The sequence below is a fragment of the Barbus barbus genome (genome assembly GCF_936440315.1).
Source record: "Barbus barbus genome assembly, chromosome: 46".
Classification (NCBI taxonomy): domain Eukaryota; kingdom Metazoa; phylum Chordata; class Actinopteri; order Cypriniformes; family Cyprinidae; genus Barbus; species Barbus barbus.
In genome coordinates, this window is record NC_136724.1 from 19,900,849 (window position 1) to 19,916,822 (window position 15,974).

At 36.3% G+C, this 15,974-nt stretch overlaps 1 protein-coding gene across 3 annotated transcripts in view; it reads right to left on the reverse strand.

Annotated features, from left to right (window-relative positions):
* Positions 1–15,974, reverse strand: part of rsu1 (Ras suppressor protein 1) — a 31,554-nt gene that overhangs the window by 14,793 nt on the left and 787 nt on the right. The window contains exons 1-8 of one of the 3 annotated variants that reach the window (XM_079409211.1): positions 15,086–15,242; positions 14,862–14,973; positions 14,608–14,658; positions 10,814–10,934; positions 7,550–7,668; positions 6,005–6,087; positions 4,856–4,970; positions 2,379–2,511 (exon numbers count right to left, since the gene is read on the reverse strand). In XM_079409211.1, the coding sequence (XP_079265337.1) occupies positions 2,379–2,511; positions 4,856–4,970; positions 6,005–6,087; positions 7,550–7,668; positions 10,814–10,934; positions 14,608–14,658; positions 14,862–14,970 (731 nt within the window). In that variant the 5' untranslated portion in view covers positions 14,971–14,973; positions 15,086–15,242. Of the gene's footprint in view, positions 1–2,378; positions 2,512–4,855; positions 4,971–6,004; positions 6,088–7,549; positions 7,669–10,813; positions 10,935–14,607; positions 14,659–14,861; positions 14,974–15,085; positions 15,243–15,974 lie in introns of those variants that run through there. The other 2 variants (XM_079409212.1, XM_079409210.1) reach the window with 2 other exon arrangements.

Genomic DNA, 15,974 nt, shown 5'->3' on the forward strand with positions numbered 1-15,974 from the left:
AATCGTGGTCAGAACTGCTTAGACTCAGATATCGGACTCAAAATATCTAACACGTGGCAGTTTTGACGACTGCTTGACACAAAATGGATGACAGCTTCAAATGGCATTGATTCACTCAAAAATTCTCATTTATCAAAACGAATATGCAATGTCAGCTCTCAGCGACGTAACCTTGTGGACTTTAATTCGATACAAAGCTGCGTATAGGAAGTATCCAACACGCAAACAAACTATTGAGTTTGGCAAAACACAAGAGCATTAGAACGGATGATACGCAGTCAACATATCGAAATTATTCAAAACGTTTCAAGCAGCAATATCTGATTATTACGCACTGCACAGACGTGCACACACACACACAGTCATGGTGTCAGCACACACTGAGATGCGCGGTGGTTCTGACTGTGCCGTAGGGGAAGATCAGTTCCGGTAAGTGGGTTACGACAGTCCTCTCCAGACAGCGGCACAGCAAGCAGCTAAATGATCAAACAGAGGGGGATTTGCCTCCTGTTCAGGGGGATTGGTAAGTGGAACAGGGCCATGAAACATATACTGCAATTAGTCTGGAAACTTCCTTCCCCTAGGTCAAAAGGATTACGTCAGGTTTTAGTCAGGTTTGAGCCATATTAGTAAAATAGTATTAAAATGCGGTAATAACATACTAGTATATAAAATAGAAGCATTTATACTATATCACACATAGTAAGACTATTTATAATATAACATAATAAATATATTATATTTTTCATATAATTAAATTATATATTATGATAACATTATATATCACTATATCTTGTTATATTATGTAGGCTACTAGTTCTCTTACTAAATTTATATTTTTCTAATATATTTTTATTTTTTTATTTAATGATTTTATATATTTTGTACTATGTTGCTATATTATATACTATAACTAGAGCAACTATATATAATAACATTAAATATATAAATACAAATGAAAATATTAAATCAAATATATTTTTATATTTTATTATAAATATTCAAAAATGTACTATATATATATATATATATATATATATATATATATATATATATATATATATATATATATATATATATATATATATATAATAAATATTATATATATATATATATATATATATATATATATAATAAATATTATAATTTATGTTTAATATGTTGTTATAGTACATATTTTGTACTATGTTTCTACTTGTTCGTGCTATTATTAATTCTATTTCTTAGTATATTTATATATATTTAATATTATAAAGTTGCAATATATATTTACTATATATGTTGCTATACTCTATACTGTGTATAAGTGCAACTATACAATATATTACAACATATAAATACATTAAAACATAAATATTATAAGAACTTATACTAGTATATGACATAACGTTATATATAACATTAAATATAAATAAGATAATAAAACAATATAAGTATTATGGTAACATATAACTGTTAAAATAGTAAATAGAAGTTCCACTATTTCCATGTTTTTATGTCTATTTTGATTTTTTTAAAGAAACTATGATGGTAAGAACAACTGAGATAATGGTAACATCAAAATCGCATGCTTTATACACCATGCCATTTCTACACATCCAAATTGCAATTTTGCTTTTTTTCCCACTGCTTGATTATTGCAAAAGGCCTCACCATGTGGTCAGTGCTATTGACAACCGATGCGAAAAGTCACTGTTTAAATTAATGCAAATAAAAGATTTTCTGCAGAGCATTTTATAGCATGTAAGGGGAAAGCAAGAAATGAAGAAAGAGAGAGAGCAACGAGACTTTTAGGGTAATGCCTCCAGCTTTCATTTTAATTAGTTTGATTGTGCATTAAATCATCAGATCCTGAAATAATAAGAGAACTGCACCTTTCCTCTCTTTCATCACCATCCTAAGGGTTGTTCCAGAAAAATATGTGCCACAATAAAACTGGCCTGTATAGAGGGACTAAATTTATACCTTGTATTTAGCGAGACATTTCAGGACGTTTCTCTTAGTTAAAGACCCAGGGAGGGTGCCTGGATCCACGGTGGCTGATGTGCGTTTGATCTAATCTGAGTTCTGTGACTAGCGTCGTGTTTTACAGGCTGAAGTCGTAGCATCCGATCTATCATGGGCCGAGCAGGGCTGCCCGCTGGCTGGACGATACATCAAGCAAACACCCCAATGATTCTTTAGTGACTAATGCCAGTTTTCAACAGTTTGTATAACTGGAGGTAGATGAGATGAGCACTACTGCTAGGGATCAAACCAGCAACCTTTGAGTAAGTAGCTTGTATCTCTCACTACTGAGCTACTATCTGTGTCACTCAGATTCACAGCACATGCTCCTGGGTGTTTAACAGCACAGAGAGATAGTAAGATTCACTTACTACTTGTATGTCTCCGAGCGGATGTACTCAAAGACATGAGAGATGCCCAACTGGAACTGGTCTGCGATGGGAGTCACCCAGGAGTTATTCTCAGCCTTAAACACCTGCTTTGGGCCTGTCAGGTCCAGGTTACCTATAGACAGAAAGAGGGAGAGGAGAATATGAGATTTACATAAAGGGAAGGAAGATCAGACAAGGAGAGGAGGGGAGATGAAATGAGCAAACAGAAGAGATGATGAGAATGGAAGAGAGTAGATATAAAAAATAAAATGAGATGGCATGAGGCAAACATGAGAGAAGACAAGATAAGATTAGGTAAAACATGAAAGATCAAATGAGATTAAACAAGACAAAACAAGAGATGAAACATTAAGAGATCAGATAAGATGAGATGCAATTAAAAGAGAGAAAAAAATAAGACAAAACAAGACAAGAGAGAAGAGACCAGATAAGATGAGAGAAAAGAAACAAGACAAAACAAAAACACTAGAAGAGACGAGATGAGAACTGAAGAGACCAGATTAACTGAAATAAGATGAGACAAAACATAAATAAACAGGAGGGAAAAAAAGAGAAGAGACTGGATGAGATGACATGAAATGAGAGAAAAAAATAAATAAACATGAGATAAAGGAGAAGAGGCCAGATGAGACGAGATGAAATAAAAAGGAGAGAAAAAAAATCAAGAAAAAATAAGAAACAAGACAGCAGAGAGAAGAGACCTAATGAGATGAGAGAAAAGAAATGAGACAAAATATGAAACATAAAGAGACAAGATTAGATGAGATGAGTCCTAAAGAGACCAGATGACATTATATGAAATTAAATGAGAAAAGAAACAAGACATGAGAGAAGAGACCTAATGAGATGAAAATAGATGAGAATAAAAAGACAAAACGAGAAGAGAAGAGAAGAGAAGAGAAGAGAAGAGAAGAGAAGAGAAGAGAAGAGAAGAGAAGAGAAGAGAAGAGAAGAGAAGAGAAGAGAAGAGAACCAGTTCACAGTGTGCAGATGAAACAGTACAGGTCAAAGTGCTAATGTGGCTCATCTCAGCTCACAAGGGGGCTAATTAAATAGTTTCTGATTAGCAAGTGTTGAGCGGCCTGTCAAAGAGGGGGTGAAATTAAACCTGGACCCCAGCACACAATGACACACCTCACAAACGCAGTCAGACACGATCGCTAGTGTAAATCAACCCTGAACCTACAAGACCTAGACAACAGACCTAAATCTGCAACTATTACAGATCTCAGCGCTCGACCAGACGTCTGCTTGCTTCGGTTCCCACCCTCCTCTTCCTCTTTTCATATAACAGTTTAAAGCATCAGCTTTACACATGAGATATTCTGAATGGTAAAGACTGTCTATCTGTCCTCTTTGCAACACTCTCGTTCACATCCCTAACTTTTTTCTCCTCCTCTCCTTTTCCCTTCCTGCTCTTGGCATGTGCGCTTGGTTGCTCCTTGTTAGCCAGGCTCTTCTCTCTCACACATACACATGGCGGCGGTGGTCTTAACGAGGCCGGTCTGTGGAGTGGGATTACAGGGACATGACAGAGGGGTCCTAATAAGCTACACACAGGAAGAGTCTCCCCTACAGAGTGCACAGGACAAAGACCTGCTGACCGGAGCATTCACACACACACACCTAGAACGCCAGTAAACAACTGGCAATTGCTAAAACACAACATAACTCATGAAACTAAAATGTAAAAACAATATGAGCACTGTTCAGCCATGCAAAACTCTCAGTCATGGTACTAGTGAGTGGTTGAGGGCATTGCTTTGCGCTTGCTAAACAGTTCTGAGAAGTTCTTGAAGTGTTTCAATTAGGTTGTTAGCATACGATCCATGATCATATAAGCATCAACAATTTCTATGCAATTTTTCCCAATAGGAAAAAAAAAAAAATTTGTTGGGAACTCACGCAACAGGCAGAAATTGCACCATAAACACACACTCATTGTGCAGGGCCACTGATTTTGTATAGAAGGACATTTATATGACACTTGAGGTGAGTCTTGACATTATGCTGGAATACTGGTACACCAGAATCATAGATTAAATTGTTGGAATGGAAAAAGACAGGAGAAAAACTACTGTCAGAAGAGCAGTCAGTGTGTGTGTGTGTGTGTGTGTGTGTAGGTTTTCCCAAAGTGAAGGCACTCAGGCAGAGAACCTCAGCTGACCCCAGCAGTACCACTCTGTGGGTCAGTGAGGTGTGATCCAACCCAGAGCCTCCAGCCAATCACACAAGAGATGACAAATCTGTAGCCAATTAGAGAGCAAGGCTGTGCCTGGTGTGTAATGTGTGGATTTTTTTTGGGGGGCGGGGCGGGGGGGGGGGGGGGGTGTATAGGTTGCATTCCTATCAACCAATCATTGCCCTTTTGTTTTAAAATCAGACTTTGATAAGCTCATAGGATTATATAAAGGATGTTGATCCAGGAATGTGTTGAGCACAAGTTCATGTCTTACCAAGTTCAGGAGGCAGAACAGTGAGTCTGTTCCCTTGAATGTGAAGTTCCTTCAGCTGAGCCAGGTCTCCGATCTCTTTGGGTAGAGATATGAGGTCATTGTCCCTCAAACTCAACTGAAAAGAGAGAGACACTATAATTATTTAAAAAAAGTTATTTTTGATAAGTATTAAATACAACATAAAATCAAAATAATCATTCTTATTTACTTAGTTAATAATTCTGCCTATTACTCTGTTACTCCTATTTTCAAACTTGCTTGCTAATACTATTACTCTAAATAAATGCCCCTGGTCTTATTGAGCTAGATTTATATATGCATGTGACTCTAAAAACTAACTTACTAACTAACTAAATAAATAAATACATTTTATAATCATTCATCAAAATGTAATATGTTTGTCATCTTTCATCAATTCAACGTGGACAAGATCAAGTCCCTAAATTATATTTCACTGAATATCCAGTTTTACTCAGAAATGTCACATAGTGGAAGCTAAATGTATTGCAAACATTGTTTCATTATGTTTTTAACAACATATTCCAGGTTTCAAGTTCATCAACAATCTGCAACATGGTTTTCATAACCATAGAAAATAACTTCAACTCTAAATTTGTAAAAACAAGCAAACACAGCATCTACAGTAAAACAATTACATTAGAAGTCTTCAGGGCAACCTGTGGGGTGTAAAAGCAGAAATGTGCAACTTTTGTGGCTATACTTTCCTAGTTCAATTTCTTATCCCATAGACTTCCATTGCAAATGCATTACTGTAAATGTGATTTTTGATTGCTTTTACAAACTTTGGGGCAAGTTGAAATAACTTCTGCTGGTTATTCACAGCATCTCATAACACTTGTATTCTAAAAATCACTGGTGTAATTACACCTATATTTTAACGCAACACCAAACCAAAATAGTTGAATATTATTTTCATGTTCAAAGTTGTAATTATCAGCTGTTTTATGAATCTGTGACCCTGCATTGAGTCCGATGTTAGCGAGCACAGGGGTGAAGATCAGCCTCTAAATCACCTCTCACCACATCTGATAAAGAACACACACTGCGGACAATAAATCCAACACACACGGCACAGAGCCCCGCCACAAAAGCAATTGATTTCAGAGGGAATTTAGATAAATTACTCACTATCTGTAGCTTGGCCAACTTGCCGATGTCTGGGGGCAAAATCTCAAAATCGTTGTCACTGAGATAGAGCGCACGGAGGGTAGCTGAAATGAGAGAGGTGTGTGTGTGTGTGAGAGAGAAGTATTGCAAACACTGATCAATAGAAACGGTCATCTCTGATTGATACAGCATGGCTGCAATATTACACTCAAGTACACATGCAATATCAACAGATCGACAAATGGGAAGTTGTGGCCTAATGGTTAGAGAGTCGGACTCGTAATCCAAAGGTTGCAGGTTCGAGTCTCGGGCCGGCAGGGATTGTAGGTGGGGGGAGTGACTGTCCAGCGCTCTCTCCACCCTCAATACCACGACTGAGGTGCTCTTGAGCAAGGCACCGAACCCCCAACTGCTCCCCGGGTGCCGCAGCATAAATGGCTGCCCACTGCTCCGGGTGTGTGTTCACTGCTGTGTGTGTGCACTTTGGACGGGTTAAATGCAGAGCACGAATTCCGAGTATGGGTCATACTTGGCAGTATGTCACTTCACTTCACTTCAATAGCATCAAATACACACTCACACTGTGTACTTGAGCACCACATGGGATAAACACATGGACAAACACACTCAAAGCAGTAAACAATTCAATTTAAAAATCCTACACAAAATAGGGCCACAACTAATATGTATTTTGATAGTCTGGAACTGGGAGTTTTAAAAAGCCCCACCCAAGTCCATTCGGTGTTCTGATTGGTTAAAGCAACAGCCAATCATATCCATTTCAACTTGCTTTAGAAGTCAATATCACAGCTGATATGACAGCCACTCCAAAGAGCAGTGATAAATGGAGGTTTGGGAGCGTGTGTATGAGTGTGAGTGTGGCTACAAATTAGAGACCTTGATTAATGTTAAGATGGTGCTTTCATAATGTGGCTGCCATTAAAATAACAGGCTTTTAGAGCCCATCACTGCTCATCAGTGTCCTCTAACGGGACCAGCTGATTGGACTGATGAGGATTATGATGAAGATGAAGTTAACGGTTATTTTGTTTGCATATTGTTAGTAGGTTGTCTGGTTCTCATTGCAGTTTATTCTGCCAAAGAACCGGCACCTGAAATGCAAGCGACCACAGTTCGTTCTTGTTTAAATGAGTAAATCTGAAATCAATAATCCCACAACAATAAACAAATGGAAATTAGTGGAAATTTTTTGACTTTGTGGTCACAATTTCAGGCTGTCTAAAAAGTAATCAAGCACAAGTAATCAAGTAATAAAGTTGTAGGAATTTGAAAAAGAAAGTTTATGTTTTAATATAGGAAATATTTCAGTCACTAAAGCAAAACCAGGACCATTTTTAAATCAAATTTGAACTCAATTCAAATAAAAACCTGTACACTCATATCCGTAAAATTGTTTGCCAATCAGAACTGAGCTACATTTTTTAAACTTTCTTAATTTTAGTACAGAATATGCATAAAGCATTCCATAAGTGGTCTTTAGTTTTGAATGATTAAAAATGACACAGGTTATACCGGTAATGCATTGTGTGTGTGTTGCAGACTCACTGAGGTAAAAGAAATTCCCAGGCAGTGAGGACTCGTTCAGGTTGTTGTACGTCAGATCCAGAACCTCCAGCGCCGGAAGAGATCCAAACCCTCGCGGAAGAGTGCTCAACCTGTTCATCCTACAAAACAATAAAACGCCATTTTAACCAAATCAACGGCTTCAAACACAAACTCACACACAGACACACACTTATAAAACACCCGTCAATTCTTGACACAGGGGAACCCATTGAAAATCCATAGCAGACCGACTCAGAGACATGAGACAGAGACAAGCAGTCCACACAGATCCATCTCACTGATTATGATTGATATTTCAAACGCAGCACAGATTTATAACACAGCTCAACAGATCTACTCACATTTATAACCTCAAAGTTAAATACAGAGGGGTCCAAAAGTCTGAGATCAATTGTGAAAGTGTGAAACCTCTTCCAATTTGAATTTTACTAATTTAATTCAACATTTTGAATTACAAATTGTCAGAATAACCATTTGAGTAACGAGTGAAACATTTCTTTCACTCATTAAAGCAAATAGATTTTTTTTGTCATTTTATTTTAAATGTATGGATTTAAATTAAATTACTGTTTATAATTTGTGGGTCAGAATGATTTGTTTTTTAAATAAATTAATACTTTTATTTAGGCCACGGTAAAAAGATTTGAATTTCAAATAAATGTTGTTCATAGTCATCAAAAGAATACTGAAAAAAATTCAGTTTCAACTAAATTTTAAAGCAGCACAACTGTTCTCAATATTGATAATAACAAGAAACATTTATTTAGCACCAAATTCACATATTAGAGTGATTTCTGAAGGATCTTGTGATGCTGAAAACTGGATAGAAAACATATGTTAAATTGTTCACAATATTACTGCATTTTTTATCAAATAAATACATCCTTCAGACTTTCAAAAGTAGCACAAACTTTTGAACAGTAGTGTATATTTGAATCCCAGATTTTCAATATGTCTCAGACATTCACACAACACTGTTAATAACAAAATAACAAAGAGTTCATTCTCAGTTAGTTCACAAATATTAAAAATGTGTTTGGTCTGTAAATGTTAAAATCATATTCGTCCTTGAAAGGTAACAGATTAAATTTTGGCTGGAAAACTTCCGACAGAGAGAACATGGAATCTGAAATTAGAAGTGCTCAAGGTGCCCGACGACGTGGATGAAACCAGAGAGAGAGAGAGCAAGAGAGAGAAAGAGAGAAAGGGGCACCCAAATCAGATGCTGATTAACTCTTGCTTATTTAAACGTCTGTCCTCCTGTCTCTTTCTTTCTTTCAAATGACACTTGCTTGCCGTGAAGACTCTGAAACTTTAGCAACGGATTTCAAAGAAACAAACAAATTGATTCCACCACATGTTTGTGAAGCAATTACCAGAGAAAGGGAATTGTTTTGACAAATGAGATCAGGATAACGGGCGGCCACACGCTCACACGCACATCCGCACATTTGAGTCGGGAGTAGCGGCCGGGAATACAACAAGCCGGCTTATGTTTTCAAGATTATGTGTAGAAATGGTGCGTCTGACAGAAAATCGATAAAAATGTGCTGTGTCAGATGCAGGGCAGATTGTGCTGTGCTTTAATCCTGCGTGACATTGTGGAGGCTCCACCCTCAGAGGAGAAGGAGAACCCTCGGGATTCGGGTGGGGCTCAGGTGGGCTCCGAACACCAGGGAATGACCAGATGACCAGGGATGAAGAGAGTCAGAAGAACAAAGGAAGACAGCAGCGCTACTACTGTCAAGGCGTCTTAACCTCACAAAGAAGGATTGAGGAACCGTCCACTGTCTCTAAACCAGATATACTTTGATAACCAGGAGATAACGGTGTCTGATCCAAAACACTAGAATGATGCTACAACTGGAGATAAACTTCAGTTTATGCAGACAATGACATTTGGGGAGGTTTTATGGAGATTTTTGGTTCAGAAAAACAGAGGCAGAAGGAGAAATTACAGGAAGGAGAAGGAAGAAGCAGAGGAGTGAAAAACCAAGATAAAGGATGAGATAAGATGAGACACCATGAGAATTGAGGGGAGAATGGATGGGTAGAGTGGAGACAAGAGGAGAAGAAAAGAGACAAGATGATACAAGAGAAGAAAGTATAAGAGACAAAATTAGATGAAAGGAGAAGAAAAAAGAGGGTAAAAGAGAGGAGATGGAAGAAGAAACAAATCGAGATGAAGCAAAAAAGCAAAACAAGCAAAAAGTAAAGAAGAGACAAAACAAGAAGAGAAAAACAATATCAGAAGAGATTAGAAAAGAAAAGATGAGACAAGAGGAGATAAGAGGTGAAGAAACAAGAGGAAGGAAAGGGGGAGGAGTGAAAAAAATAAACGAAAAGATGCAAAGAGACGCCAATAGAAGAAAGGTGACAAAGAAGACAAGATGACAAGAACTGAACAGACAAAATAAATCAAAACAAAAAGAGAAGAGAAGAGAAGAGAAGAGAAGAGAAGAGAAGAGAAGAGAAGAGAAGAGAACCAAGATGAAAAGACACAAGACATCAAAAAAATACAGACAAAATGTTAGATAAGTAAAGAAAAGAAGAGACAAGACGAGAGATGACAAGAAGAGACAAAACAAAACAGAATAAAACAAAACAAAAAAACAACACAAAACAGAATTAAAGCTGCAAGCAGCGATGAAAGGGCCCTCGCACCCGGGCTCACCGCCATCACGTGGCCAAAGGAAAACAGGGAACAGCGGGCAATATGCTTTTAAAGTGGTAAATATAGGAGGAATATGTGAAAGTCATTTATATGTGCCAAATTTCCTGCTGTCAAAAGGAGGCGCTATGATTATAACTGAATATTGGCATGTAGATGTCTTCAAGCCAGGACTCCTACCAAACATGTGAAGTCTGGGGAAGATCAGACATTTTGTTCCAAGCAACTTTTTGGTAGGTAATGGTTTGTTACATGTGTGTACCGATGTTCATGCATGTACGTAAAACATAGCTCGAGGTGCACAGTTTTGAAATTGTATAGGTAGCGCTATCGAGCCATTTTGCCACACCCACTTCTGAAACCCATATCAGATGTAAATTTTCTCCAGTTCTGACCCGTGTGCAAAGTTTCATGAGTTTTGGAGCATGTTTAGGCCCTCAAAAATGCGATTCACTTTGGAGAAGAAGAAGAAGAAACTGACAAATTCCAATAGGGTCCTCACACCATCGGTGCTCAGGCCCTAACAAAATGAAAACAAGGAGGGAAAACAAGAGATGAGACATCAGACTAACCCAAGGTTGAGATGTTTAAGTTTCTGCAGGCTACTGATCTGGGTTGGAAGCTCCTCAATCTGGTTATTGAACATGTTCAAAACTTCCAAGTTCTTCAGGTCTGCAATGTTTGGAGGCACAGCTAAAAAAAAAAATGAGAGAGAGATAGTGAGAGTAAATAAATTAATAAATAAACTTCAGTTCTGCAGATATCATCAATCAAAACATTTCAATTGACTATATTCTAATCACCAACGTAAAGCATTCCCAAACGAGCGAGACGAGGTCTGATGAACAGAGACCGAAGGTTTTCTGGTGACCTGCAGAGGTTTTACGACTAATTATCAGAGTCAGCGGATAGACGTCCCGTCTTCGATGGCTCAATTATGGGTCACTCCCCCAGCGATAAATGTGACATTTTAATGATGGAGGCCTTAGCATAATGGATCAGCAGCACCCCTCCCTCCCCTCCCACAAGGCCATCCTGCCCCTTTCTACTGTCGACAGAGATCGATGGGCCGAACAGGCGCTCTATCCGATTACTGGCTGATCAATGGCCCCTCATTAAGGAGGAGGGGAGGTGGGAGAGGTTTACACAAACAGCATGACACGAATACCTCCAGAGAGATCAACGAGAGCTGTGCCGCCCCAGACACGGAGGAACAAATGATTCAGCCGCTACGCAAACAATTCAAAACTACAACAACGAAACACAAACACGAAAGCACATGCTCTCACAGCACTCTTCAGCTCATGTGCTTGCTAAGAAACATTGGTATTACTTTATAATAAACATTCACAAATAACAAATTAATTTATGAAATAACAGTAAAATAAATGTATTACTAAAGTATTAATTTGTTATTAGCTAATGTTTACTGCAAAGTGTTCATATGATAATATGACTAAATTAATTGTTTAATAATTACACAATAATAAAAGCTGTTAACAATGTTATCATATAATTATGATTTTTATAATATGAATTACACATTAATAATATTATGTAATTTATTTAAAAATAAACAATAACAATAAAACCAGTTACTAATATTATATACTCGGTAGACGGTGTACATTCAGCACATGCACTTGGTAATAACAAACATAAATTATAATGAATTATTATTATTATCAATAATAATAGGAATATATAAATAATTTAATAATAAACAAAAATAATGAAAAGCTGTTACCAGTGTTATATAAACAGCAGATTGTGAACATTCAGCACTTGCATTTGTTAATAAAAAACATTAATACTACTACTACTAATGATAATAATGTTAGCAATTATAATAATAATTCATTCTGAAAACAATGATGACAACGAAAAGCCATTTTCAAAGGTTATTTAATCAGTAGTACATTCAAATAAGCGACTAATTGTCTGATATTATATTTGAATAGAACTTTGAATGCTATAACAGTGAAAGTGTTACAGAAATGTACATTTTTCAACAAAGTCATAAGTTGTTGTGTCCTTCCTAGCTGAGTATGTTTCAGTCTGACCATACAATTCCCAAGTTTTGCATCTATCCTCTGACCTTTTCACCCATAAAAAATACTTGAAACATACGATTTGTTTCCCAATGTCTCAACGGAACAGTAAACGCACCAAGAGACACTGCAGAGCACTGAACCCTTCGCCCCATGTCAGGGTCCCTGTACTCGTCTCCAAATGACACACAAGATTGATCTCAGTTCCGCCTTCTCCATCCTTAAGAAACCCGCCTTACACTTACCCACCAGACATCTACACTTTATCATCTTAAACCACAGACTGGGCTCTAAAGCGCCACAGACTTTTTGCATCCACAAGTTGCGAGTACAAAATCTGCTTGTAAATACATTGTTTTAAATGTGTGTGTGCCTTATTGGAGCCTTTATAACAGGCAGAAAAGGCTGATGGTAATAGAACAAAGAATATCCGGCGATATAGAGCAGAAAGGTTTGGCCCTCTCTCCTCTCTATCTCATTACCTGAGCTTCTGCCTGCCCGGGCCGAACAGCAGCCCTGCTTCACTCATGAGCCACTAATGAAAGGGTTCCAAATGTCACTGTAATTCCTGACTACCCTGAAAAGTTCAAAAGATGGCAGATTCCCTGTCTCTGCTCTTTAACCAGGCAGTATGAGAGAGCAGAGAAGAACAGAGAAGGGGAAAATGCAGAGTGGTGAGGAATAGACAAAAAAAAAAAAAAAAAAAAAAAAAAATCAATAAAATTACACTATCTTCTATAGAGTTTTTTTTTTTTTTTTTTTTTTTAAGCCTTAAATTCTTTTTCGTAAATATTTCCCATTAATTAATTTTAAAATTAAGAAGAAATATTTATGATTTATATTCATGACTGTACATATCAATCAAATTTATAGTTTTAATAACAATAATTTTTATAATATAATATTATTGATTTTTTAATATATATTTCACTTCAAATTTATTTAAATTTATTTTTTAAATGCAAAATACAAGCATTTTGCTTGTGGTCTCAGACTTTTGGACCCCACTGTGTATCCATACAGTTAATTTTTTTCTTTATTTAAATCAGCTACAGGTGCAGAAAAAATTTCCTCATATTCAAATCATATAAATCGTATTAAAAGGATTTGAACATTAATAAAGACTGTAATAACAATGTAATATTATGATGTATTTATTTATATATATATATATGTGTATATATATATATATATATATATATATATATATATATATATATATATATATATATAATATATATGTATGTGTGTGTGTGTGTGTGTTTATATATATTTCATTTCACATTTATTTTTATAGTATACATATAGCTCTGTGGAAAATGCTTCTTTCAAAAGATTTACGATCAAGAAGGGAACTGTGTCGGGGAAAAAATAAAAATGTAATAAGATGAAAAAAGATAATATATTATAATATAATATAAACTAATACAATATAATATTTGTAATAACACAAAACCAAAATAGAAGCATTTTGCTAGTGACCTCAAGCTTCTGGACCGCATAAATATTTATTTCTCTTGTTTAAACCAGCTACAGTCAAATGGTGTGACGCGTAACGGAATGAGTCATTTCCTCATCTTCAAATCTTATTAAATCTTATAAATCGTATTAAAAGGCTTTGATCATTACTACAGACGCTACCTGACAGATTTGTGCATTATCACACCAGGATCTTCATGGAGATTAAGGGTAAAGATTCCTGCATAAACAAACAAATCCCCGACCAAACATTTCCTGTACAGATCAGATGAGTGTGAACATGGCTCAGAGCGGTTAACATGGACCCAAAGATTAGGTGGGAGGGGAAAACAAGCTCCAAACTACACTGAAAAACTCTCAACTTATGCAGACTATCTTTAAACTCACATATAAAAGAAAAAAGAAAGTGAATGTTCACAAATTGCAATGAAGATGTTACTAACTACTACTAATCTTCCCTTTTTATTACTACTGTACTTAAACTGAGCAGACTATAAAATCAAACAACCAGTGATCAGTAAGGGCAAGACAGCCATCTAGTGGAGTTAACAAGTTATGTCAACAACCCTCATGAACCTGCAGTCACAATACAATATTAAACTTGGAAAATTGTTAAATATAATGCAATTAAATACATTTCAATTCATGAAATTGCTTTTTGTGGTCAATCAGTACTTCCAACCCTAGGAAAAGCCATGCTATAAAACTTACAGAATGTTTTATCATTTCTCAAATATGTATTGCATAAAGTTTGCATGCAAATATAATCGTGCAATATATTGAAATTAAAAGAAAAAATGCAAAAAGACGTTTCTCTTGAGATATGAAGAACTTACCACTCAGCTTGTTGTGGCTCAGGACCAGTTGGGTTATGTTGGATAAAGTGACTATAAAACAACAATAATGACACGTTTAGTGGATGACGTCATTGCATGATGACGTCAACGTGATGACGCCACCAATCTTCTCCTGTAAATAAAGACAACTTACTATGACAGTGTCAATAAATAAGATGCATTACCCACACTTTAATTAACATTAACACAACTTTAAACTAGTAACGTTATATAGTAACTCTCTACAGACTCACATAGTCCAGGAATATCCAGCAGGTTTGATATTCCTCTGTCACACATGTCCACTTCCGGTAGGTTCTTCTCCCGACTCTCCTCCACTATCTTCTTCAGAGACTTTGACATTTTCTACAAGAAAATATGAGCAAATAAAAGACCTGAATCAAGCAGAGAATCTTACGAAGAGAGTTTGGCCACTTTCGCCTCAAATCCAGTCATTACAAGCATATAAAGAACTCACTCAGTAGTGAGGAAAATACACAAACATGCAGGAAAAACAGAAAACATATATCCGAGCCCTCAGGGCAGTAAAACCAGATATTTTTGAACCAGCAAAGTCGCTCACACCCAACCGGAAGTTGATAGTATGTCTGTCTGTAAAAGTCTCGCATTCCTTCCATAAAAGGGTATTTCCGGGGTCCAGAGAGAGGAAAAGAATGCCAGACAGAACTCTGTTCCGTTGTCCAATCAGCTGCTAGAATGTCGGCGGATTGTTGAAATAAGGAACATATTTGTCCAATCAGAACTCGCTCCGCCGCAATAGTGCGTATCATTCGACCAATCAATGAAAATGTAGATGAGACGTGTGGAAAAGCATTCTGCCAATGCGCTGTCAAAGATAACAGCCACCACAGTGATGTGTAGGCTACATATTATTACTGATGCATAAATAATGCTAGACTCGTTTCTGGTTAAATACTAGCTTTTAACCTGTTTGATTACAAATTGTATAGTCGCCTACATACATTGACGCATTGAACTAGTTCTGATTGAAAGTGTTAATCTTTAATTATTTTAAAATAGGCTCCAGAAGTTTTTTTTTTTTTTTTTTTTATCAGTTTTTATTTAGTTCCTCTTGGATTCTAAATACTGCAGATCTCTGTTATGAAACGAAAAATCCTTGCCCAGTTTTATGATTTTTCTTCATGCTACAGAACAGTTCAAGGTATAATGTTTAAGTTTATATAATTAATCACAGTGTGTTATGTAATGTCTTGCCAAAAATGAATGAATGTGGTTTTTATGTTTGTCAGTAGCTAGATTTTTTTATTTTTTGATAAATAGATATTGTTGAACATTATTGAAAATGTGTGTATATATATACTTTTACTTACTTACTTACTTATACT